This window comes from Equus przewalskii, chromosome 2, assembly GCF_037783145.1.
Source record: "Equus przewalskii isolate Varuska chromosome 2, EquPr2, whole genome shotgun sequence".
Taxonomy (NCBI): Eukaryota; Metazoa; Chordata; class Mammalia; order Perissodactyla; family Equidae; genus Equus; species Equus przewalskii.
Window position 1 is genome coordinate 2808754 of NC_091832.1, and position 26382 is coordinate 2835135.

A 26382-nucleotide genomic window follows, 5' to 3' on the forward strand; every position below is an offset into this window, starting at 1 on the left:
GGGGAAAAAAACCCAGTTGGTTGACAATGAATTGGTTCATCCTATTCATTTTCAACCAGTTTGTTCTCAGCCACATCATCTGCTTCAAGTTGGCCCCTGGGCTTGGCGCTGGGGCCTCAGCCTTAGCAGGTCCACGACACAAAAGCATCGGTCACCGCTGCCTACCAGTCTGGCCCAACAAGCCGTCCTGGAACGGAGTCGATGGAACAACCACAGGGAGGAGCTGATTCTTACTGCTCCAGGGTGTGGCGGCAGGCGTGGGGGCTCCGTCTGCCTTGCTGCGTCCCTGTGTCCCCGCCATCGAGCTGACGGCTCTGGGCCTTGTTTGCCTTAATATTATTGCTTTGCTGTCTGCTGTTATTTCAACAGGCTAATCCAATAATGTTTTATCTCTTTCATTATACTGAGGCCGTATAATCTTCTTGAGTTATAATCTGTCTTCTTTTAAGATTCCCCAGAGACAGGGACGAGCAGTTCTGTCTTTGCTTGATGGGAGGGTCCCACGAAGCCGACACCGGCACGTTGAAGCCAGCGCCGCCAAATTAAATTCCGCATCGCAATCACAGCCCTCGCTTCTAATGGGAAATTTGAGTTGATTATGGAGATGACAGCCCGGGTTCACATTTATTGCATTTAGCAGGAATTGTTTATCCTATTAAATATGGTCTTGAAGGAGAGACAATTGAATTGCGGAGCACCGGTGAATACCCGGGTGACGCCCAGGCACTGCTAAACTGTGTCGTGATTATATTCTTATTTGTGGGCTGAACTTCCCCTCGTGGCTCTTTTTGCAAGCAAATGCATTTAGGAGGAGGCTGAGACATAATGTAAGAATTAAACAAAATAAATGCAAACTGTGCTTTTGGAAAATCTTGGCAACCATAGCTTGCACCGGCGTATGCGTGCAGGAGCTGCCGTGTGCGTGGGGCCCAGGCCGCGCCGTGTAGACGGGGAGCGGTCCTGGAAGCTTGAACCCAGCACAAGATACCTGGATGTGGAAGAGTTTTGCATCCAACAGCAAGAAGCAAGACTCTCTGAAATGCTGTGAGCTCCGCCGTGCACTTGATGTCCGGGCTGGGGGAGGTGGGGGGCCCTGTGTCTTTGCTGCCTCCCTGTGTGACCTTGGGCTAATAACATAACTTCTGTGGAAATTATAATTATTATAATTATTTTAACAATAGTGATAGTAATAATAGCTGCCAATTATAGAATGCTCTTCAGTTTATGAAGTCTTTTAACCTACATTATCTCATTTAATCTTTCTCTGCATTTGATGGGGTAGATATTAATACAATCACCAGGTGACACGTAGAGAAAGCTTCAAAGAGAAAGCTGATCCTTAAAATGAATGGGCTGACGCTGGAAATCGAGGTGGGTGCAGAGGGAGGGTGGAAGACAGAGCACCTGCTGGCAGAGAATCCAGAGGAAAATGCCATCTCTGTTTTAAAGAAGAGGACCTGGCCTGCTCCCAGACACTTATGAAAAAAGCCCCAGGCAGAGAGTGGGCCTGGAGCAGAAAGCATTTGGGACATCGGCCAGTTCTCCCCAGGGATCTTTATGGTTAGCATCTTGATAGAGAAATAGTTTGTTTCACAGTTTGAAGATGTCCTTAGTGACAGTGTGTCTACCCACCAGGGTTTCCAGGCTTTGCAGATATTGTATTTCCATTTACCTGTTTACCATCTCCTATTCTTCCTCAATATGGTGTCCGTGAAGGCAGGGCGGGTGTCAGTCTGCTGTGCTCTTATAGCCCGAGGACCCACCCCAGAGCGTGGCACAAGCAGGCAACAGCAAATATGTGTTGCAAGAGTGAATGAGCTAACGAATAGGGATGTGAGCCTGGCCAAGGGCAGGCCCCTCCCAGGCTGGTGAGAAATGTTCATGAATTGGCGGCACATGATGGTGGCCTCGAGAAATTTGGGACACAGCAACCCCTGAGACGGGGGCAGCCCACACTGCAGTGCCAAGGGACGCAGCTTCCGCCAGCTCCGTGGGCAACTTTGCAAAAGAAAGTGAAACGAAAGAGGTGGAAAGACAGCTGGTGTCAGGTGATGGTACTTTAGGGGTGTTGGTGACACCCTGGGAACCGCCAGAAATCTTCAGGGAAACTTTACAGAGGAAGGCAGAGAAACTCTGCAGGCACTGGCCGGGGTAGACCTGAGAAGCACGTCACAGGTTGATGAAGAAGCCCCAGAGCGTTAAAAGGCCTGCTAGTGTGCGGCAGATTAAGACACGAATGAAGGGCAACTTAAAAAAGGTGGTCGTCCCACATTCTGCCTCCACCTCGTTCTCTCCTCTGCAGATTTGTTTCAAACCTGGAATGCCCACTGGACACCCCACAGCCACACACTGGAGTAGTTCACTCAGTCCCCGGGAGACCCGTTTATTGACTGTTGTCATGAAATCAGATGTTTATCTATGGTGTTTGCTCTTTGAGTTGTCTTTCTTCAGTGTCAGGCCAGATTCCAACACTGGGGTATTCAGGACTTGGGGGTGGGTTTTTGGAGATCCTGGGGCTCACGGCACAATGTCTCAGGCGGGACTGGAAACACAGCTGAAGAGAGCAGCGCGTGCTCCGTGCCAGACTGCCTGCACTGCGGACACTGCCTGGCTCTGCGACTAGCCTTGTGGCTTCATGCAGGTTACAGACCCACCTGTACCCCCGTTTCCTCGTCTAAGATGGGGATGGGGGCACTAGCAGCCTCTGCCGTTGTGACCATCGTAGGAACTACTGTACTCAGGAGAGGGCCTGAGACAAAGTCCACACTCCCTGGTAGCTATATCATTGGCATCATTGTTTCTGGGGATTCTCAAAACAACAAGAACTATGGTTTGTTGATTTTTAAGTCATTTAAAACTGCTTTAAGGACACTTCAGTGCAAAACCCACTACAACACATGAGAACAAAAAAGACACAAAATAGCTTAGCTCCTAGGCAATGTCTCACTAAAGGACATGGAGCGCTTTTATATGCCAAGCTCTGGGTTATTAAGGGAAAATGTAACAGCATAATAACTAATATTTGCAGAGGGCATTACCAGTTACAAAGAACTTTCACGAGCCTAATCCAGCTTAATCCTCTCAATGCCTGCAAGAGGAAGGATTTATTATCTTCCCTTGACAGGTGATGGACGGAGCCTCGGAGACGCTGAGCCATCTGCCCAAGACCACACAGCTCGAGAGCAGCAGAATGGCCTCAGTCCGAGGGTGGCTGCTTCCGCGCTCCCATCTTCCCACCGCAGCCGCAGCAGAAACAGATCCAGCTTCACCATATGGCGGCCGTCTGCGCCTGCGTGGCAGAGGCAGGGAGAGGCCCCTTCGCCAGAATCCCTGCTGGGGGTAACCACAGCCTTTCACAGGGCTTTGGGGCGGACAGACAGAGGCAGAAGGCCCAAGGCCACCACTTCCTAGCTGAGCGACCTCGAGTAAGTCGCTTACGTTCCCTGTGCCTCAGTGTCCCCATCAGAATATGGGGCCAATACTCCCAAGGAGTGAATGATATGACATATGCAAAGGGATGGCTGTCACCCCAAAGTGCCTGGCCCATGGCAGATGCTCCACCGTCTTTCCATTTTTGTGTGCTGGACAAACCACCCCTGCCAGCATCTGCCTCCTTCTGAGCATGCACATTGCATTTTACAGAAAGGAAAAGGAGAAGAAATAGGGGTTGCTTTTGCAGTGGGGAACTCTTGGAGGATTGTCAAAGGGAGTCAAGTGGCTGGTCTGACATTCACCCCTGTGCAGGAGGCTGCTCCGGAGCCCGGGCGCTCCCATTATCAGCGCCTGCTTCCACCAGTTATCTCGCGTCTACACCTTGCAACCCCGGGTGTTCCTTCATCCATCACTGGCCATTGTCTGGTGTCCACTCCTCCTTCCCCACCACCTCCTGCCAGACAGGGCTCCTTGTTAATAAGCCAGTTTGTTCATATCCTGAAAACTATCTGATTCTAGCCCCTTTTATCCCAAACACCATCCATCCATCAACTGCTGACTCCACATGCTTGGTCAGGAAAATGGGAATGGGGAGGGAAGCAAATACTAGATAAAACTTCTTAGCTGCTCCCTCTAAGGAAAGTGGATGGATAAATAGATTCGTCAGATACGTATGACGACCCCGGACAACGGAGGCCATTCGTTAAAACCAGGTTAGGATGGGGGATTTCTCTCACATTTTAAGCTGTTAATAAAGAAGAGAAACATGTTTTCCTTTCTCTCTCCCAGGGGAGGGAGGAACCCCCCCCCCCCGCCCAAGGCCACGAATGCAGAATTTTTAACTTGATTTGAGGGCCTTTCCTTCACGAAGGGGGATTTTTAGTACAATGAGCTCACAGGGTCTGAAAACAGATAGAAAGATGGAATGGTGCCCTGACATCAGATCAGAGAGAACCTTGTGAATCCAGCTGAAAGTACTTGGGCTTTATGACAATGGCTGTGGGCTGTTGAACCACCAGGCGCACCTGAGGCCAGCAGGGAAGTGGCTGGGACCAGCACTCTGTGGACATTTTCCCAGGACCAAGCACCGGCTGCCCCCAGGTAAGGTCCAGTGACCAAACCAAAAGCCAGTCCCCAGCCTGAGAAGGGCCAGCACCCACACCCAAGGAGCTGAGCAGTAACCGCCCCCACCCCGCCGTGTGGTTTGCCCGCTCTGTGGCTTTGCGATGCTTTTTCCTCTGCATCGTGCTGCCCCTCCTTCAACTCTCTGCATAACTCCTGCTCATTGCCTGGACCCCACGGGCCATGCTCTCCTCCTCCAGGCTGTCTTCCCTGCTCCGCAGCCGGGCTAGCTCCCACAGAGCCCTGGGCTTCCTGTGCATCCTTCACAGGCTTCTGCCAGCAGACCGCACGGTCTTCCATGGCCGGACCGCGGCTGATTCACTTCGTACCTAAAGCATCTGTCTCGGGGACTGGCCAGAGCTCGCCGGAGCACTTCGCCCATTTCCCAAGAGAAGGGGCAGCAGCCTCAACTGTCTTTGTGGGCGAGCAGTGCGCTTTGCTTGCCAATGCGCGTCACGTCGCTTCCTCGCAGTGCCCCTGGCCTCTCTCTGCCACCGCTCATCTCTGCAGTGTGGTGTTTGAAGCCTACCCTCTCCCTCGGTCTGTTGTCTGCACCCTAAAGGCACGTGGGTCAGAGGAGAGTCATTGGGTGCTGATCTCTACATCTTCCTCTATCTCAAGGAAGGAAAAAAGGAAAAAGCCTCTCCTTATTGCTTTCATTCTGTTGTTAATTTACTTTTCAAAAGACACCTTGTCAACCTCAAGATTGTATCTTTAAACCATGCGTTTACGTCCCCTACCTCTAAAATCTTCGATTATCCGTCTCCTGAAGGAACTGAGGGCGTGTGACCAGGTTTCTGCCCTGCGCTGAGTGAGAGCCAGTTGTTCTGGAAGGAACAGCGCTGACTGGGGAGGGCGCTGCTTCTGAAACTGGCTGCCGCTGCTGTCTCATTTCTACCCCCACCCCGGGCCGCAGCCTCGGGGGCTGGGACAGACCTGGCCTTGGGTCTCGGGCGCAGACGACAGGAAGATGACCTTGTTCAGCAGGCGATTCTGGCTCACAGGCGACCCAGGCCTGTGCCTAATCGCAGCGTCTCGCCTCGCCCCTGGATTACTACACTTACTCCTAAGGAGCCTCCTTGCCTCTGGTTTCTTCCCTCTTCCTCGGGCCCCACGCACAACCCTACGAGTCCTTCCACTGGCAGACAGCGCAGAGCAAGGGTGGGGGAGCACGTGCTTGACACACTGCATTCAAACCCTGGCCCGCCTGCCAGCTCTGTGACCCATGAGGCTCAGCCTTGCCGAGACTCAGTTTCCTTAGCAATAAAATCTAAAACAAATCTTAAGAGGTCTTTGATAAGACTAGATAATAGCACAGCTAAGCCTTCCTGGGGCTGCCCTTTTGTTTTGCTACACACCCCATTCCCCAAGAACATGTGATAACTCCTTGACTCTCAAAGGTTCTCAACCTTGGCTGCACTGGAATCACCTGGGGAGCTTTTTGTTTGTTTGTTTTTTGGTGAGGAAGATTGGCCCTGAGCTAACATATGTGTTTAGCTTATTTTGTATGTGGGATGATGCCACAGCCTGGCTTGATGAACGGTATAGGTCTGCGCCCAGGATCCAAACCTGTGAACCCCGAGCTGCCAAAGTGGAGTGTGCTAAACTTAACCACTGCACCACCAGGCCAGCCCCCTGGGGAGCTTTTAAAACTACTCCTGTCTGGCTCCCACCTCTGGAGGTTTGGATTTAATGCTTCTAGGGTGCGGCTTCTGGACATCAGGGTTTTTAAAACTCTGCAGGTGATTCTAATGTGCAACCAAGACTGAGAACTACCGCTTTCAGATCAGGCTTGAACGTCCTCTGCAAGGCGGCCAGTTGGCCTGGCCAGTCTGGCCTCCTGTCACTTTCTAGCACGTAACTACCGCTCTCCAGTAAATAATGAAGGGAAGTGAATTATTAATGTAAATTAACTTAAAAAGTAAAAAGTAAATTAAAGACAGGACAAGAAGAAATAAAGGAATCTTCTTTTTCCTTCTTCCAGATAGAAGATCCGAAGAGTTCAGAAATAAACTTCTAAACTATAAGCTTTAATTAATACTGGTAACAATAACAATAAGGGCGATGCTAATAATTTTGTGTGAGACAGGCATTGTGCTGAGTAATTTATGGAACTTATTTACATTCATCCTCTTCCGCATGCCCCATTCCCAATGCGTATACGCTACGCATACCCCCAGTATTCCTTCTCGCCGTCAAGCTGTGTTACATGCTGGATCTCTGTCTTAAGGGTCTCCTCCTTTACCTAGTTCAAAAATCCTTCAAGGCCTGGGTCAAGCCCTATTCTGTGTAGAAAATGCATGTACACAAGGCAAGGTCAATCTGTCTCCCACCTGGCCTCCTTTGGCACTTATTTTGTGTGCCACATATTTTGTACTAACTCAGCAATTAACTTCCTGTGTCCTTAAAACCCCTTCTAATTGTCTCATGTGTATATGTCTTATTATTACCCTAAAAAGACTGAGGATTTCAGAAGGATAGAGAGCACCCATATATATGTCAGTCAACAGACGTTTCTCGTGCTGACGGGGAATGCAGATTCCGCCTTCTAGGAGTTCACAATCTATGGGAGAAGCTTAGAGGGGAACAGAAAAGTCAGTGCAACACAACACGTTCTCTCTCTGAGGTCTGACTGGGGTGCTGTGGGGAGACCGAGGTAGGCTGGTGGGGTTGGCTCTCCCACAGGTGGGGCAGGCAAGGTGCACCTGTCCCCACTGGTGGCCCCTCCAGACCCATGCTCCACTCTGGGAGGCTGACCAATATGGACCACATCTTTGAACTGACTCGAGTCCAGTCTCTCACTTCGTCCACAGATGCTTGCTGGGTCCCTCCCAATTCTAGGCCCAACCTGGCCTCTGGGAATACAGAGCTGAAGCAAATGAAGCTGGGCCCCGTCTTCAAGATTCCCGGCTATGGGGAGACAGGTCACAAACAGTCACGGCAGATACAATATACACAATATATAGTCACTACCGTGAGACACACAGTGAAGGGAAGAATAGCGCGCCTTGAGAAAACCATTGGGAGAAATGTGGTATCTGTGGTAAGAACTTAAGCAAACAAGAGAGATTAATTGGAGGAATACAAGAAAATGTTGAGTCCAAATGAAGGAAAATTGAAGGAACTTCAGCCAAACTTTAATTATTTCAGTGCGTCTGCTTATTAATGTCTTTTAATAACGTTCAGTGCGTCTCCCAATTAATAACGGTTCTATGAATGAACAAATATTGCTATCAAAGAACTGAGATAATTCTCATCATGCTTTTATTGGCCATTGGTGGTTTTAAGAGCATCTGCCTGCCTGGTACCTCTAACATCCTCTAAGTTCTCCTAAGACATGGATCGAGAGTTCTCCTTTATTTATTCATTGATTTTTTGAATGATCCAAGGTGTTGTGAGCAGGCCTGAGCCTCTAGTTAACACTCGACACACAGGAGTCGAATGACTGAGTTTTGTGGGTAACAGAACAGTTGGTTGTAGATGGCACAGCCTGGTCTTAGGCCTGAGAACTGGCAGAACAGAGAAAAAGTCCATGTCGGTTAGCGTTTTCCATCAGCTGAAAGAAATCTTTATCCAGCGGTGGGTGCCGGTGGTGACATTCGCTGCTTCTGTCCCAGCTGGTGCCCAGAGGCCCTCAGCAAGCCCGGGTCTGCACTTCCCGCCCTGGACATGAGGCGCCTCCATTCTGGGGTGCAGGGTTATTGCACTCTCTCCTCCTTTCCTGGGTGCCTCCTCTGCAAGCAGACCAGGAGCTCCAGCAGCTCCAGCGACCATTCGCCTTGGCTCCTGCACAGACAGTTTTCCAGGGGAGGAGGAGGTTAGCACACAAGAAGCAGCCCAGATGGTAAGGAGGGAGGCCCATCACATTGCCCTAAAGTGGTCTGCAGCCTCTCCTTCGGGAAATGCCTTGGTGTAGCCAACCAAGACCTCCATGCTCGCCGCCTCACACTTAATTTGAAAGTCTGGATGGAGTGAGAAGAGGCCACCAGGAGCCCATCTCATGAAATTGGAATCCGGGGTTCCACGGAAGATGGATAGCCAGAGTAAGGCAGGGAGGTGCACTCCTCTGGAAGAATGACACAGAGCCACTGGAGGGCGGAAGAGCAGGGAGCACAGCCCAGCTGGGGATTCACAGACAAGGGCCAACCAGATGCCCCTACTACGGAGAGGATGGCTGGGCTTTTGAAGGAGAGTTTGCAAATTAAACCCCCTCAGACTCTGATGATGGGGCCATGGTGGGTGACAGATTCTCTGCATGGGACATCAGAACACATGCCCTGACTCGGGGCTGTCTCTGGAAATGCAGCTCCTCCAATCCCCCTGGCGTGGGGCTGCTGCCTCCTAATGGTTCTGTGCCTCGGGCAAGCCCATCTCCACTCTCAGCCTGAATTGTCATCTCTATAAATGAAAACGATGGACTAGTCTGCTGGAGTTTTTCCATCATTATTTTTTTCATTACTGGTTTTTCTTTCTTAAATGAAATCTTACATGGTCCCCAACGTGGAAGTAGATGAAAGTGGAGTCGTTCTATTTGAAGGTGGGGTGTCTATCAGGTTCTGCCTGCTCCCCTGGGGCAGCCCCTAAGACCCCAAGTTTCCTCAGATCCCAGTGTGAATATCATTGGCTTAGATTATCTTCACGTCCCTTCCGGCTCTGTAATTATACTCCCTGGTGGGGCAGCCACAGCCGGGCTCTCTGTCTCTATTTCTCCCACCTCTGTGACTCAGGCCTCACAGGCAAAGATTTTCTGGGAAAATCCCTAGTGACCTACATCAATGGTCCCCATGGTGGCCGACTCCCAAGCCTTAGATTTCCTTGCCAGATTGATCCATCAGGCTGAAAGTTCAGTCTGATAGCCCCAAGGCCACCTGATGCCCGTACCCTGCTTGCAACAAGGTTAATGGAACACCATGAACTGCCTGCAACGGACTGAATGTAATCTTGCAAGACGAATGGGGCTGTGAGGAGGACCCAGCCCTCTATGTCCTGCCACCGCCCCCAGATCATTGGCATCATGTCCCCCTTCTCCAATGCCCATCATGTGTACATCTGACTCAGCATGGCCGCCACTGAGCTCAGCATTGGACCATTGAAGAGGCATATGTAGGTAGTCCATACTCCCTGTTCTCTTTGTCCGTATGCTGGCAATCACTGGTTCTGAGGGCCCTTGACGTGCTAATTATATTTATCCAACTAGGGCTCATGTCTGTCCCTTTAAGTCACATCAGGCTGATAACCATGAACTGGGACATACCCTCCCTCCCTACTCCCCCAAATGACAGTCAATGCAATCGTCTTAGACTCTCTCTCACATTCCTCAAATTTGCTGACTCAGAATGTAAATCAGTAGAATGTAACAGTGAAGAGCTTGGGTTCCAGCATCCGGCCGCCTGGGTCCAAATCCTGGCTCTGACATTCCCGAGCTGGAGGATTTTAAGCAAGTTATCTTGCCTTCCTCCTGTCCCAGTTTCCTCATCTGTAAATTGGGGCTAATAGCTGTATTTATCTCACAGCGTTCTCGGGGGGGTAAATGAGTTCATGCACAGGACGTGTTGCGATAGTGCCTGGCACAGAATAAGGGTTATTCTTTCTGTTCATTGACCTTTGGTCCCTCTGGGAAAGCTGCCTGGCCAATGGGGCAAATGGGCGCTGAAACCCAGTCCACACTCTGCTTGAAAAGTCAAGAAATCCCCAGGCCTTGGAGCTGGGCAGTGTCAGCCAAGTGGTTTTCTTTGTTTCTCGCAATTTACCCATCAGGCAATACCTCTTTCAAATTCACATGAGGAAACTGAACCAGGCATGGCCCTGGTAACTGGTGTGCTTGGTTTTTAGTCTCTGCATTCTCCTTCTTTAGGACTCTGGAATTCTCTCGCCATCTTGGCTCACCTCTCTCAGAGCCTCTTACAGGACACCAGGCTGCTTGTTAGGACACCATTTGTATAGCCAGCAAAGGAGGGGTTAAGACAAAGCACCAACCCAGGGCAGAACCTCTACCAATGGAGCTCTTTCTTCCTCTTTTTATCATTATAGCACCTGCCACATGCGTTAGCTGGTTTAATCCTCAATACAAACTGTAACCAAGGTACTGATGTTATCTCCATTTTACAGGGGATGCCCGGATGAGAACAGGCAGCATTGGGATTTAAAGGCCTGTCTGACACCAGAGCTGAGCTATCCTGCCTCCCACTTAGAACTATCTCCCAATGAGGAAACTATAACCCACCATCGCCTCATTTTAAAACCAGGCTCCCACCCCATCTACCCTGTGCTTTACCAGTTTGTTTTATGGGCCCAAGAGTAACGCCTTAGACATATACACCCATCCCGACTTCTTTTTTCTGTGCATTTTCTTCATTGTAGTTGCCAATTGAGATTGATTTGGTAGCCCCTGTGTTTTTGCCGTCATTCCGTGTACCAAATAAGCAGTTTCGTATGCATGGAAAATTGGAGGCTTAGGTTTTGGAGAATGCCCAGAGATTCTTGGAGCTCAAAGGTAACTTAGATAGGAAAGATAAGATAAGCCCCAGACAAAAGAAGTGACTAAGCAGTGTCTCAAAGTAAGTTAGTGAAATAGTTGAGATTCACGTGCAGGTCTCCAGACTTCTTCATCTCTAAGGGATAAGGCTGTCTAACCCTATTTGAGAGCCTTCTCCTTGGTACCAGTTGGTTCCTGCTGCAGCTCTTCATGTTTAAGCTTAACTGGCCCCAACCTTGTTTTTAGTCATAACTCCTTGCACTGTAATGACAACGACTTAACCCTCGTAGTGGATTGAATTGTGTCACCCCAAAAGATATGTTCAAGTCCAAACCTCCATTACCTGTGAATGTGACCTTATTTGGAAATAGGGTCTTTGCAGATTAATTCAAATTAAAGTGAGGTCATGTTGGATTAGGGTGGGTCCTAATCCAATGACTAGTGTTCTTCTAAGAAGAGAAGACAGCGATGTAGACTGGAGAACACCATGTGAAGACAGGCAGAGATTGGAGCGATGCATCTACAAACCAAGGGATGTGAGGCATTGTCAACAACCAGCAGAAGCTTGGAGACAGGCAGGGAAGTCTCCCTCAGAACCCAGAAGATAGCAGCCACAATATCTCAACAAGCAAACTTAAATCTTTTTCCTATCAAATTCTCAGTAAGCAACCTGGCTACCTCACCTGAAGGTTGGACTTCCAACTTCCAGAACTGGAGACAATAAATGTCTGTGGCTTTAAGACCCCCAGCTTGTGGGGACTTGTTATGGCCAGCCCTAGGAAACTTATACACGCCTCCAGAAATGAACCCTGCTGTCCATATGCACCTTGGTAAAAAACAGACCTCATCTGAGAGAGAGTGTGGATGGCAGGGAGAAAGCATAAGAACCATTAAATGTGGGGGGTCAGCCATAAAGCTCAGAGCGTGTGTTCCTAGAGTAGCGGGCAAGAGGCATGGAGAGGGGAGGCTGGGAACCCCAAAGGCCTTTCCGTGCTGGCCCTCTGAGCTGGGCCAGGCTTGAACCCGAGTGAGGATGTAGGGGCCTTACCCTCCAGCTTCATGTGTTCACAGGCAAGGCCCTCACGACCCAGGGGGCACTGACACCTGCAGCTGGTGCCCTGAAGGATGGGCTCCCCATTGTTGAAGCAGGGCCCACAGCGGCAGGCGTTGAACTCCATCAGGTACTGGTCCAAGGCCCGGTGCAGGTTCTGGCGTTTGGCCTCCAGGGGCCCCAGGTTCGTGTGTCGCAGCACCTCATGGATGGGCTGCATCTGCAGGTACAAAAAGAACAGAGGGCCCCTCCCTGGGCTCTGTCCAGCTTCTCAGAGCCCAAGAACTGGCCGTCAAGCTTCTGGAAGGCCTGCTACAGACATTCAACTTTATCTCACTGCATTCAATCCTTGCAGCCACTCCATGAAGCAGGTACTAACCTCCCCAGCCTGGGTGAAGAAGTGGAGGCTCCGAGTGTCTGAGGGACTAGCTCAGGATCATGAAATTAAGTACAACAGCCACTCTGAACATGGACCTGCTTAACTCTGAAACCTGTGGTCCCCCGATCCCAGAGGAAGACAAGAGCTCAGAAGGCACCTATGTCAACTCATCTGCCTCCTCCAGCACTTTTCGGAAGCAGGAGTGTAAAGTATTTGTGTGTGTGTATGTTTTTGATTGTCATCCTTCAATGCAGAAATTAATAAAGTTCTTGATAGGTAATTGTGTTGCCACTGCTGAACACTTCCCCTAATGGTGTAAGTGTGGTGGTTTTGTGTGTGTGTGGTGGGGGCAGATCATTTACATTTGAGGCAACCCATTCCAGTAATGACTATAGTCCAGGGTTTCCCAACCTCGGCGCTATTGCATGTCCAGCCGGGTCATTCTTTGCTGGCTGGGGTGGGCTGTCCTGTGCACTGTGGGATGTGAGCCGCATCTCTGGCTCTACCCACTAGATGCTGGTAGCACCTTCCAGCCACGAAAACCAAAACTGTCTCCTGACGTTGCCCAATGTCCTCTGGGGGGAAATCGACCCCCTGTTGGGAAGTAGTAGGCGTAGTAGAGAGCATTGAATCTGGAGCCAGAAAATCTGGCTTCAAACGCCAGCTCCACCACTCCAGCTGTGTGATGTGTCAGGGCACACACAGAGCCTGCCTGCCTTGTCTGTATAGCGAGGATCACAGTGCTACCCTCCAGGTCCATCGTGAAGAAGAAAGTCGACAGATGGGAAAGCCTGTCACACAGCAAAAGCTACATAAATGCTGCTCCCCTTCTGCCACATGGCCCCGAACTCTTCACTGGCCCTCTCTAAACCTGAGCCACATTATCTATAAAAGGGGAATAACGACCTGCTTCCAAGAATTCTGATGAGGATCTAAAGAAGTAATGAATGTGAGATACTGTTGCAAAAGGGAAGAACAATATAAAATAAAGCACCATTTTCATTAGATAGATGTGATCATAGTAAAAAATAAAGCCGCTATTTTTCAAATTGCATGTACGTGTGGTTATCTTCAGCATGCTTACAATGCTATATATTTTAACATGCAACCCTAAAGTGAAAGCTTTTTTACAAATCTCTCATTTTACAGGAGAGTGACCCAAGGCCCTGAGAGGGGTGTGACTTGCCAAGGTCATAGTGCAATTCAGAGAGGACTGAGCCACATGGAGCCACCTCACTTCCCCGGAGTCAAGGGTCCCTGGAGGGCACTGGCAAGAGCCTTGAATGGGTTCCTGGAAATGTACACCCAAAGACCTGTGGCACACAGACCTTGGCCTGTGGTCAGGGGCTGCTGCTGAGGTTACCGGGCTGGTCACATAGGGACTGGCTGGGCCCCTAGCCAAGGGGAGAAGGCCTCTTACTGGAAGTTCAGGGAATCTGGCCCTTTGTCAGGAAATCAGTGCAGAATGGGCTGCCCTGTGGCCCTAGTTAAAGTTGACTCAGGTCCAGAGAAGGCAGGACCATTAGGCAACTCCCCTTTGACCTTTGAGTAGGGCTCAGAACTCAGTGCCCCATCTCTCATGGCTCCCTCCTGGAACCCTCAGGCAGAGTAAAGGGGGCCCTCCTGGGGAGGGGCTGGCGGGGTCTTAAAGGAGGGAAGGGGGTGCAGAAAAAGAATCTTCGAATGTTAGAGCTTGAAAGATGTTGGCAATGGTCTTCTTCCCATTTTACAGATGAGAAGACAGATTCAGAGAAGGCAAGTGGCATGATATATAGCGACACAATAAAACACAACACACAATAATATATAACATAACACAGAATCATAATGTGACCCGGTTTCTACATTCACTCATTCTAAGTACCTGCCATAAATAAGCACTGCTTAGCTCTGGGGATATGCAACTGAATAAGACACTGTTTCTACTGTTTCTACTGTGTGCATCAGTTTCCAAATAATGGCCAAACTGGCCTCCTTGTCAGTAGTCTCTCTCTCTTCCATTCATCCTTCCTACCTCTGTGGCATTCTCTTTTTAAAGCACAGCTCTAGCTATGTCGCTTTCCTGCCCTGTAACCTGTCAGCAGCTTAATGCGTCGAATCCAAACTTCTCAGTGGGCAACAGGGGTTGTGAAGAGACTGTGGGGGTTAGAGTCAGTCGGGATGGCTCAAGTTGGACGCTGCCATTTACCAGCTATGAGATTTGGCCAGCTTACTTAACCTCCATGAACCTATTTTGACTAACATTTACTAAATACCCAGTTCTCTCTCCCTAACCATGTGACATAACATTTTATTATCCCCATGTTATAGAGCAGGAAACTGGGGCTCAGCAAATGAAGTAACTTGTCCAAGGTCACACACTGAAAAGGTGGCTGAGCCATGAGCCAAACTATATCTTTCTCGCCCCAAACCCAGGCTCTCTTTCCCCAAAGAAAGTATTTGGTCTTCTCCAAACCTTGAATGTCAGCCTTTCCCTTGGAAGTGTTGCTCAGACACAAAATTTTTTTCACCTCTTGCCCATGAAAGTTTATATATTACTCCTGATATCAATTTTACAGTTTTTGCCCAAATCACCAGTAGCTCGATGATAGCAATTTTCAGACCCTCTATGAATTACAGGTGCGTGAAAATGGTCCCTTAGTTATTGGAGAAGAAATGAATTCAGGGTTAATCCATCTGACCTCTTTCTTCATAGAGAGCAGAGTTTATAATAGACTTTTATGTTGAACTGTTGGTACATGTTTTAAGAGGAGGAATGTATCCATACCTGGGATTTTACATATATGTAGAAAAATGGGCAAGGGTAGGGAGAAATGAGAAGAAAACAATAACATTTTATTTAAAAGCCCCAAATACAACTCTTTTCTTTAAAATGGACTGAGCTTGCATATGAATAGAAGTAGCTGACAACTGGTTGGATGATCCACTTCCTTTGCAGTTTGAAGACAATTTTACTCCCTTTGTGAGGTCAGGGAATTAATTAAGGCAGTGTTTCTCAACTTTGGCACTATTGACATTTGGCCTGATATTTATTTCTTTGTTATGGGGCTGTCCTGTGCACTGTAGGATGTTTAGTATCATCCCTGGCCTCTACCTCCTGGATGCCAGTGGCACCCTCCCAGTTGTGATAACCACAAACATCTCCAGATATTGCCAAATGTGCCCCGGGGAGCAAAATCACACCTAGTGGTTGGAAACCATGGCTTTCAGGAAGGTGCTAGGACAGAGGGAGGTGAGAACTGGACATGAAGTCCAAAGTTCTGAGATGTAGATCCAGCTGCCTGTGAGCTCTGTGACCTTACCCCATTCATGTGATTGCTTGGAGCCTCAGTTTCCTAATCTTTTCAATGGGGATAATTATGTCCGGGCCAGAGGTTGACGTGATGAGAGGAGATCATTTAGAGCAGAGCGGGCAACTACTGCTTGGGTGCACACACAAGCCACAGCTGCTTGTTGTCTGGCCTTGAGCTAAGAACGGTTTTTACATTTTTAGAGGGCTGTAAAAAAAACAAAAGAACTGGTGTGACAGAGACTGTTCCAGACCCACAAAGCCTAAAATATGTACTATCTGGTCTCTCACAGAAAAAGTTGGCCCAACTCTCAATTCAGCAAATAGGAGTTTTAAAGTCTTTTGTGTATAAATGCAAATTATTATTTTTTCAATGTGGCCTAACCCTGAAGAAATTCCAGGACTACTAGTGTAAAACTGGGTACTGACCAGATATTAAGTTTCTGATCCCAGCTCTCCCGTGGCCGGGTCTAAAGTTCCGCGCTCCCTATAGCCAGGCGTGGGGAAGGCCACCAGTTCAGTGGCCATTCCATTTAATCTTGTTCTTTGATGGGCTTATAATAAGAAATATGAAATGATCTGGTTGGCTTCACTTTCATTCCCTGTGGACATAGAGTTTCTTCAACTGCGAAAAGACTTACCTCAAAATCAATAACAACAGGATTATACTTTAGCGACCTCCCCCAGGAACGGTATGTAATGATGCTCTCACTTTGTGTCAAGCCACCACCCCAGCCAGAACTGCCACCTCGCACTCGAGAAATGATGTCTTCCACCGCCATGGTCTTCCTGCTGCTTTCTGCCATCAAGAGGATAACTGCATTAGCTCATTTCCCAAAAAGCCAGAGGACTGGTTGGCAAGCTCCACTAATAAGATTTAGGACAAGTTTATGTGCTCTTCTAGAACTGTCCCACTTTCTTCTATCTTGCTCGGTTAACTAGCAGACAAGGCAGAAGAGAAGGACCCAGACTTAGAAATGGACTCAACCCCTGGATTAGAGCAAACACTGGGAAGACAGCCTACCCCAACATGGAGAAGGGAGAGGATGGGAAAATGGATGATCATTCATTCATTCATTTATTCATTTATATGTCAAATGTTTACTCAGTGCCTGCTATATGACAAATAGATTCAATTAAGTATTATATGTGCTATGACAGATGTCTCTATGGGGCTCAGTAGGAGTGCAGAGAAAGACGTGACTAGGTCTATAGCAGGGATGGGGGGAGTGGTCAGGAAGAAAGGTTAGTTGTCTATGAAAGTGAATGAATCTTTGCAGGTAACTGGAGAGAGGAGGGAAGGGCATCAGAGAGAAGAAGCAATTTGACTTAAGGCCCCAAGGCATGAGTAGCCTAATGCAATGGGAGTAACTTGAACCTGTTTCATAGCTACTTCATCTATTACACTATAAACTGTTTCATCATCCCTGCATCCTCTGTGTCTCCCACCTGAAAAAAATTATCCTATACTCATTTGATGAGTGAATGAATGAATACATGAACGCTCATATTGACTTGTTCGGGAAATGCCACAAAATATTCTTGTACAATCTTTCTCTAATACTTATTCTTTGAGCATGAATTTGGTAGCCGTATTGTTCACTCTCAGCAGACTTGTTTCCTCCCTCTGGACTGTAACACGATGGTCGTTCATCCTAACAGTTGATTTTCCAGGTTCTGTCTGCATATTCCTTTCATCCTAGTTCTTACTTAGACCTTTATCTGGTGCTTGAAATCCAGGAGGCTGCACCACAGAAAGTATTTCTAAGGTGGTCTCAGCCCACGGTGAATTCAAAATAGAGCCAATACAGGTGATTGGTTTGGGGTATTTAGCAGCTGCAGAGTGTGACCATTGACTGAAACAGAATCAACTAAGGGGAAAAAAATAGTATCCACGCCCTGAACGTGTGTCCTAGGGAAAGTCTGGCTTCTCTTTTTGGGAGACCCGTTACTAAATACTCGCCAGTTTTGCCATCCTCAAATTTCTCACAACGTCCTCCCGACAGCCCTCCTCCTATCTGTGTGCCATTTGTATCGTCGTAGGTGATGCCCAGGGAGACTCCAAAGCAGGTCTGGATGTCTTCGCTGCTAAGACCTGCAGTAGGGAGACAGGGAAACACAAGATGCGGAGTTGCTAAAAGAGAGTCAACGTGGTACAACCAGCTCACAGTCGTAAAAGCTAGCTTTGGTTTTGAGTCGAAGAGATCTGGGTTGAAATCCAAGTTCTTTAACCCAATTTCAGTGTTCTCTTCTGTACAGTTTTAACCCAAATTATTCTTGAAATGAGAAGGGACATGTATTGCATATACTAGTTGCTCAAAAGTGCTCGTTCCCTCGTCTTCGCACATTCTCCACGGAGCCCACTTGAGGCAGTGATTCTATCTCATCAATTTCCATAAACCCCTGTGCCTGGCACGGTGCCTGGCCCATGATTGGCACCATTTTCACTTGGCAATTTTTCACACGTTGCCCCTTCCCTTCTTCCTTTTTACCATCCTTCCAAAATCCACTCAAGCTCCAACTCAAATATCGTTTACTCCATGAAGCATTTTTGGGCCAGAATACTCCCCTCTTTCTTCAGAGCTGCCAATGTGCTTTGTTTGGGTCTGAATGATTACATTTGTCACTATTCCTTTTGCCCAGGTCCTCTTTGCACCCCAGAGAGGTCAGAGCCCTGTTAGAAGATAGATAGATCTCCATGGGGAGTCTGTCTACCTTCTGACCCCACGAGAACTGAGTCCCACATCACCTGTCTCTGCTTTTGTCTACATATGAGGACCCACTGAGGAACCTGCATCTGGCAGGTGGGGAACATAATTCTCCAAGTAGTAAAGTCATCTTGCCCTGATCCCACAGCCTGTAAAGGAACAAAGCTGGGTTTCCAACCCTTGGTCAGCCTGGCAAGATAAGGCCAGCGAAGTAGACTGGAACAAGAGTTCAACTTTATCTATGGCTAAAGGCTGTGAGCTGGAGTTTGTATTTCTTAAATGTCATTACTTTTAACTGCAACTATACAATAACTTTTACCAGTATCTTCCGGCAACCACAAAGGAAAAATTGTTTAGACCTGTAATTCAAATGAGCTAAGAATTAGATTGAGTATTTTCAAGGGAGTATTGAGCAACAAAGTTGACCTGCCTGCATCCCCACTAAACTGCAGGCTCCATGAGGTCATCAACTTGTGTCTTATTCACCACTCTTGTCAGCACAGCAGGACAATGTCTGCCATGGAGGAGGAGTTCAGTAACTATTTTCAGAATAAATGATTGTTGAATGAAAAAAATGAGTGAATAAATGAATGCATAAGTCCTTTGGTAAGGGCTTCTGACGGCAACAATCTTAGCAGTCAGAAATCCTGAATTCAAATCCTAGTCACTCAGATAAATGGATAAAGAAACATAACGGAATATTATTCAGCCTTAAAAAATAAAGAGATCGTGCCATTTGCAACATGGATGAACCTAGGGAACATTGTGCTGAGTGAAATAAGCCAGATTCAAAAAGGAAAAAAAACTGCATGATCTCACTTACATGTGGGCTCTAAAACAGTCAAATATATAGAAGCAGAGAGTAGAGTGGTGGCTACCAGGGCAGGGGTGGGGGCAATGGGGAGATGCTGGTCAGAGGGCAGAGGGAAGAAAATGGCAGTTATGTAGGATGACTAAATACAGAGATCTAATGTCCAGCCTGAGGACCATAGTTAATAATATTGTACTGACTATTGGAAATGTACGAAGAGTGGATTTCAGGCACTCTCATCACATGCACCAAAGGTAACTGTGCGAGGAGGAGAGATGTTAATCAGCCTGACTACAATAATCACTTCACTTCGTATGTGTGTATCAAACCATCATGTTGTATACCTTAAATATATACAGATTGTATTTTTAAAATAGTAAAACAGAACAAATTCCAGCCACTGCCACCCTATAGGAGCTTAGAAAGGGCCTGTGATCGTCTTGGGCTTCGGTTTCCCACTTATGGAGAGAAGGGGTTGGACTTGCTCGTCTCCAAGGCCCCTTTCAGCCGCAGCCTCGGTGACCATGCGCGCCAGGTTCGGAACCCCTCCCAAGCGGAACGACCCTGGGAGAAGCGATGCTCTGAGCGCCAGCTCTCAGCACTGAGCAAAGGGCTTCTTCCACCGTTTCCGTTCAAGCACTTTTAGTTTTTAATGCATTACTAATTGAGGACGATTTTGCATATTTAATTGTTTTGATTAAAAAATGCTTCAACGGTGATAAACAAAAGTGGGTGAAAGGAATTCTCGGGCAGAAGCTGGAGTGATTACTTAGGTGAGTGGTGGAGAGCTGAATTACAGCCAGAGGACCGGCTGATTAGTTGGGGCTGGAGGGTGCCTGCGGTGTCATTATGCCCATGAAGGGGCTGCCGACAGCCTGCCACGCGGTCCTGGGAGAAGAGAATTCCAGCTTGATTTGAGTAGCATGACTTGACTGTAAAGAATTGCCTTCTGAGGACCCCAAAATAGGGTACCAGAACCGGAGGGCTAAAAGTGCCCATAGACACCTAGGCCACACTTCTCATTTTCAGTTGAGATGCCCAAAGTTCATAAAGGTTCATTATCTTGCCTAAGGCCATACAGCTAAAAACAACGGTGGAGCTGAGAATCAAACTCAAGTTTGTCTTGCTTAGAAGCCTGTAGTGTTTTCACTACTTCCAGTTTTTGCATCAGACTCAACAATTCTTCTGTCAGAGAGGATAATTTAGTAGGCACTACAATGTACCATCCCCAGCACATCATGTGTTGGGCAATGTAGACACTGTGAGAATAAACTAATATGAATGGGATGCAAATCTGAGTAAGTAAGGTCCTGTCCTCGAGAAGCCAGCAGGTTTGGTAAGATATATTAAACGAACACTAATTTGCATCTCAAGAGTGGCTTGTTTCAATACACCAGGACTAGAAGAGGAGTCTCTTGTCAGGAGCTCTGGGGGAATGCCAAATCAGGGCTGCCTACAGAGTACCCGTGAGACACCAAGACGAGCGAGCTGAGGTCGGGGTGGAGGAGGTCAAACCTGGTGCCAAATCTAGGCCTTGAAACTGGTTTTGGAAGCCAAGACGCAGAACCAAGGAGATGGAAGCAAAGAGCAGAGCCGGGCAGAGGAGCAGAAAAACGACTGGAGCAGTTGTGTAGCACTTGGCCACACTTCTGAAAGGAATAAGAAAATAGGACATTCATTGGACACTATTCAGCCTTAAAAAAGAAGGAAACCCTGCCGTACGCAACAACATGGATGAGCCTTGAGGAAGGTAGGCTGAGTGAAATAAGCCAGTCACAGAGGGACAAATACTGCATGATTCCATGGATATGAGGTATCTAAATCATCAAACTCACAGAATCAGAGAGTAGAATCGTGACTGCTAGGGGTTGGGGGAGGGGGAAATGAGGAGTTGCCAATCAACGGGCATAAAGTCTCAGTTATGCAAGACGAGTGAGTTTTAGAGATCTGCTGAACAACATTGTCCCTGTAGTTAAGGATACAATACAGTCTCCTTAAAAATTTGTTAAAATAGGATATCTCCTGTTAAGTGTTTGTACCATAATAAAATAAACTAAAAGAAAGAAAGAAAGAAAATAGGGTATGATTGGAGAGAAATAAGCATGAGAATTAAGAAATTCAAAGCCATAACCTTTGGGGAAAGTTTGAGGGATGGGGGATGCTCACCTGAAAAAGAGAGGAAAGGGGGGCTGGCCCCGTGGCAGAGTGGTTAAGTTCGCGCGCTCCGCTGCAGGCGGCCCAGTGTTTCGTTGGTTCGAATCCTGGGCGCGGACATGGCACTGCTCATCAGACCACGCTGAGGCAGCGTCCCACATGCCACAACTAGAAGAACCCACAAGGAAGAATATACAACTATGTACTGGGGGGCTTTGGGGAGAAAAAGGAAAAGATAAAAATCTAAAAAAAAAAAAAAAAAGAGAGAGGAAAGGTCTCTCTTTGAGAGAGATCAATAGAACTAGATTCACGTCTCCAGACGGTTGTCTTGAGCAAGAAAAATAAGGCCTGTGTGGTTACAAGGGCAAGAACAGGGACCAAAAGGGCAGAAGCTGCTGGAAGACAGGTTTAGGCCCCACATAAGGGAAACTATCATGTTGGTCAGAGGTCCAGGAGATGAGGTGTTTCATAGCAGTGAGCTCCCCATACCTGGAGGACGGCAAGCAGAGGCTGGCTGTTCACCTTTGAGGGGCACAGAAGTAGGGTTTGAAGAGGTGACCAATGGTCTTCTAATGTCTCCTCCAAAGCCAAGATTCTGAAATTTGAAGAGCATGCCAAAACACCTGAAGAGCTTTTGAGACAACCTTGACAAGCGCTTACTGATTTCCTACTGTGTGCCAGGCACCTGGGCAGCACAGGACCAAGGAGTGTTCGCTCTCGTGGGTGCACGGTCGAGTGTGGAGAAATGGACAGGAGACCATTATCGTACAGTGTAATGAAGACTTGAAAGAAGGCAGCAGGGCCAGCAAGTCTTCCTTGGGGGTCAGAGGAAGGATACCAGAGACAAGTCTGAAAGGATGGTAGGGATTTGCCAGACAAGGCAAGGAGGACATTGAGAGCAGAGGGAGACCATGCAGTGGCCTTGTGTCCCCAGCAGCAAGATTCTTCTCAGGAAGACCAACATGACCTACACTCAAGAGTGGGAAAGGGGGGCATGTGAATCAGTCAAGAAAGTTCTGGGAGATCCCCCTGGGTCCCTTCCCACTCTAGTCTAGTCCAAAAGGAACTGTTGGTGTGCCCGCCTGGTAGGCCAGGAGCCCAGAGGACATGTCTCTGGCCACCATGTCTCCTGCTTGTTTCCCACCTGGTGTCGGCTGGGGTGCAGGTGTGAGAGTTGCCCTCACGCCTCCCTGGAGATGCTGCATCAATGTGGCCTGGAGACAGAACCAGGCAGCCTGACTTCTGAGGAGCCAGAATGCAGCAAGCTTCTGTCATGCCCAGATTAAAAGCATCAGGTAGAAAACAGCAGGTGTAATGCATTATTTATCTCTTTGCAGCAAACAAACACCATTCAGTTGCTGGAATCTATCTGCTGTGTTCCTCTGCTGTATTGGTTGCTCCCAAAGACAGCCTCAGATGGAAAGGAAGAATCCTATGGTCTATCTCGTGCCATAACATTGGAAAAGATGATCGCGTAGTGAGTGGCTGTATGATCTGGGAAGTGTTAGCTGACTTACCTGCCCGCTCTGTGCTTCTGTTTATCCACTAAAACTCATGCTTCTTCCCAAGATACTGAGAACAATAGTATCAGTACCTCTGTGGCTTTGCATGTGCTGTTCCCTCTGAATAGAAAGTCCCCTTACCTCTTTCATTGGGTTTCTCCCACTCAGCTCTTCCCACTCAGCCTTCCCTCACTCCCAAATGCCCTATGTCTGTGTCCCCATGGCATCCGTGTGTCCCCCAGGTGTCCCCTTGCTTCCCTCCAGCATAGTATTTAGCATATCCTAGTAATTGTCAATTTCTTGGTCTGTTCTTCCAATTATATTGCAAACTTACAAAGTCATCTCTTGGGTTTGCAGTGCTCAGCACAGAGCCTGGCATGTGACAAGGCCCCCAGGAGTGCTCAGGGATGGGCTGATTCCAATCTATCTAGACAACATCTCTAAAATGTTTTTGGAGTCACAGGTCTTCTTTCAATTGATGATACAAATCACATCTTTGTAATATCCCATGCTTGATTAAGAGTTGATACTTTATAAGGCACTCTCATCTGCATCATCTCATTGGAGGCTCACAATGATCTTATGGGGCCAGGAGGATTTACCTGTGTTACAAGCTCACTGGGGTTGGGAAAGGCAGTAATTATGGCGGTTAAAAGTGTGAACTCTGGAGTCAGAGTTCCGCCATTCAGAAGCAGTATGGTTTTCGGTAACTTACTAACCTTTGCGTCTTATTTTCTCCATTTGTAAAACAGGGATGATAATAGTTTCAAATATAAGTCTGGCACAATTAAGTGTTCAACAAATCTTGTTATTTTTGCTATTGTAAGGTAATTTGTCCAAAGTTACAGAACTAACCAACCCAAGAATCAGAGTTTGATGCAAGGTATGCTATACCCACATTTGTTGCACACTCCACTTCATCTCACTAGTGTCACTCTGCAGGGAAACGCTCATTGTGTGGCAGGAGTAGCAGTGGCCTTACCAAATCCCTCATTCCACAACCAGCTCATCCTACAAAGCAGCTTAGAAAAAGAAATCCATGCTCCCAATGGGCAACGTGGGGAATGCAACCCCAGGCTCCCTTCTGGCTGGTATGGGGCTATCTTCAAGGACTCTGCTCCTTCTAGACGATTTTGATCATGACAAGAGGCAGTACAGCCGAGGGTCAGGCTCTGAAATGGAGACTGCCTGAGCTAGAATTCACCCATGCCCACTTCCTATCTGGGCAAATTGTTTCACCTCTCTGTGCCACAGTTTTCTCATGTGTAAGATGGGGATTTTAACACTGTCTACCTCACAGCGTTGTTGTGGGGGTTAAATGAGTTAATCTAGGCTGAGGACAGTGCTTAGGGTAGTGCCTGGCTCAGAACTAGCAATCACGGTTAAGGCTTACTATTATTACGCTTGTCAGAAATGCCACAGCATGCATAGAATGGACTGGGTTCCTGATTCTGAACTGGAAAATTAGAGAATGAGGGAACCTGAGGAGTTTGTGAAAACAAATGTTTTCATCAATTTCTCTGCAGTGTAAGCTGTAGTATAAACTGAGCGAGAGGGACTGATGGAGATCAAGGGAAACCCACATTTGATAAGTATCTATTATGTGCCAGGCAAAGACTTTCCCTGTGTCATCTCATTTAATATTCACACATCACTCCACAACAGGTACAATTTTTCCTATTTTAGAGATGAGTAAATCAAGGCTTAGATCGTTTAAGCCACCTACCCCAAATTATACGATAAATAAATAGTAGAACTGGGATGGAACCAAGGTCTCAACCCAAAGCCAATTTTCTCCATGCCATGTTACCTCACCTGTGGGAGAGAGAGAGCGCTAAGGGTGGCTCGGGGAGTAGTTCTGACATCATCACACCTATTTCTCCTTTAAGGTTGAGGCTGTTTTCAATGAGAGAGGTGGAAATTCAGAATCGGGACAAAATGAGGATGGTGCTGAGAGTCTCTCAGTTCCCATGTGTATGCAAATTACTTAAGGGGGGTGGGGACAGAGCCAAGACACCAGGAGTCTGTCAGTCAATCAATACCATCCATTACCATGAAGGCTGGTTGTCATGGTAACTGAGGATAAAGCCTGGAGCTTGTTAGAATCTAGTGCCTGTCTGTTCAGGGTGATTGGTTGGTTAGCAGGCATAGCAAAAAACCTGTGGGCCAGCCCAGACTGCTTAGCCGTTAATATAAGACCCTTCACAATCAGGTTCCTGCCCACCACACCCTCCCCACTGTCCAATCCAGCTCAGACCCTTTAGGAATCCACCCTGGACTCTGCAGAGTGTAAGAAAAGTTCCAGAAGATGCCCTGCGTGTATGGGCTAGGATTCTGAACCACCCCAGGTGGAAAGACACTGAGCCTCTACTGTGGGTCAGCCTCAGTCTATGGGCAAGACTCTGGGGGCACACCACCGAGATGCATAATGGAAACAGGCAGTTGCAATAGTGTGATACACAGAGCTAAGTCCCAGGTGCACTGAAGCACCCAAGACAGGCTTCCAACCCAGAACTGGGGAGACAGAAAGACTGCCTGGAAGAGTCCTATCTAAACAGAGGCCAAGGATGAGTAAGCATTAGCCAGGTGAAGAAGAGAGGGTGAAAGGAGGGGAGCAGAGTTCCAGGTAGAAGCAGCAGCGCGTTCCTTCTTATAAAGCCCCAAGGAGAAAGCGAGTATGATCCAGTCAAGCGACCAGCAAGGAGCTCAGTACAGCCCAACCCAACGATGAGCAATGGGGCTGGAGGGCCGAGCAGGACCAGAGCGTGCTCACTTGACCGTTGGCCATTTTGTCCAGTGGCAGGGACCCTCCTGTTCTCAATGTTCACCTTTGCACGGCCCCAGTAGCCTGCTATTCTGAAGCTTGTCATCCTCTCTGGGGCTCCCTGGAGGCCAATGCTGACACCATTTCCAGGTTGCTGATATCATCACTCTTCCTGCCAAAACCCAGCCACAGGATTGCTCTCATTTGTGCACTGGCCTCAGGGGCAAGCCCTCCACAACAGTGTCTGGCCTTTGGGTGAACCCAGACACTTGTCTCTTACTGCTCACCCTCACCCGCTGGCTGTGCCAGCCACTCTCCCTAAACTCCTTCCGTTAGAAAGCCCGAGCTCCCTTCTCCACCGAGCGAGCTCCTACTCTCACTATTTTGGATGATCAGGTTTGAACGTCTTTGGAATCTAGAAAGTGGGAGGGTCCAAAAGGGTGGGTTGCTCCTTCCTTTGTGCTTTTACTGTGTTTATTTCTATTTGAGTATTTATCACATTATATAATTCTCAGCCCCCAACTGACTGCATGTTTCTCCAGAGCAGGGATATGCGAGTCTCCTCCCCATGTCCCCAGAAGTTACGGGATCTCAGGGAGTAGTCACTGGATGAGTGGATGGCTGCATGGAGGGAGGGAGAGTAGATTATGGGTTTTCCTCAGAGACTGAGTGTTCCCTGTGCCCTACTTTGGGTT

At 48.0% G+C, this 26382-nt stretch overlaps 1 protein-coding gene across 2 annotated transcripts in view; it reads right to left on the reverse strand.

The window, feature by feature from the left end:
• Positions 1 to 7659: 7659 nt before the first annotated feature.
• The window catches only part of C8A (complement C8 alpha chain), a 66825-nt gene continuing 48102 nt past the window's right edge, over positions 7660 to 26382 (reverse strand). The window contains exons 8-11 of one of the 2 annotated variants that reach the window (XM_008540106.2): positions 17712 to 17843; positions 16390 to 16547; positions 12078 to 12300; positions 7660 to 8340 (exon numbers count right to left, since the gene is read on the reverse strand). In XM_008540106.2, the coding sequence (XP_008538328.2) occupies positions 8189 to 8340; positions 12078 to 12300; positions 16390 to 16547; positions 17712 to 17843 (665 nt within the window). In that variant the 3' untranslated portion in view covers positions 7660 to 8188. Of the gene's footprint in view, positions 8341 to 12077; positions 12301 to 16389; positions 16548 to 17707; positions 17844 to 26382 lie in introns of both variants that reach the window. The other variant, XM_070591901.1, reaches the window with a different exon arrangement.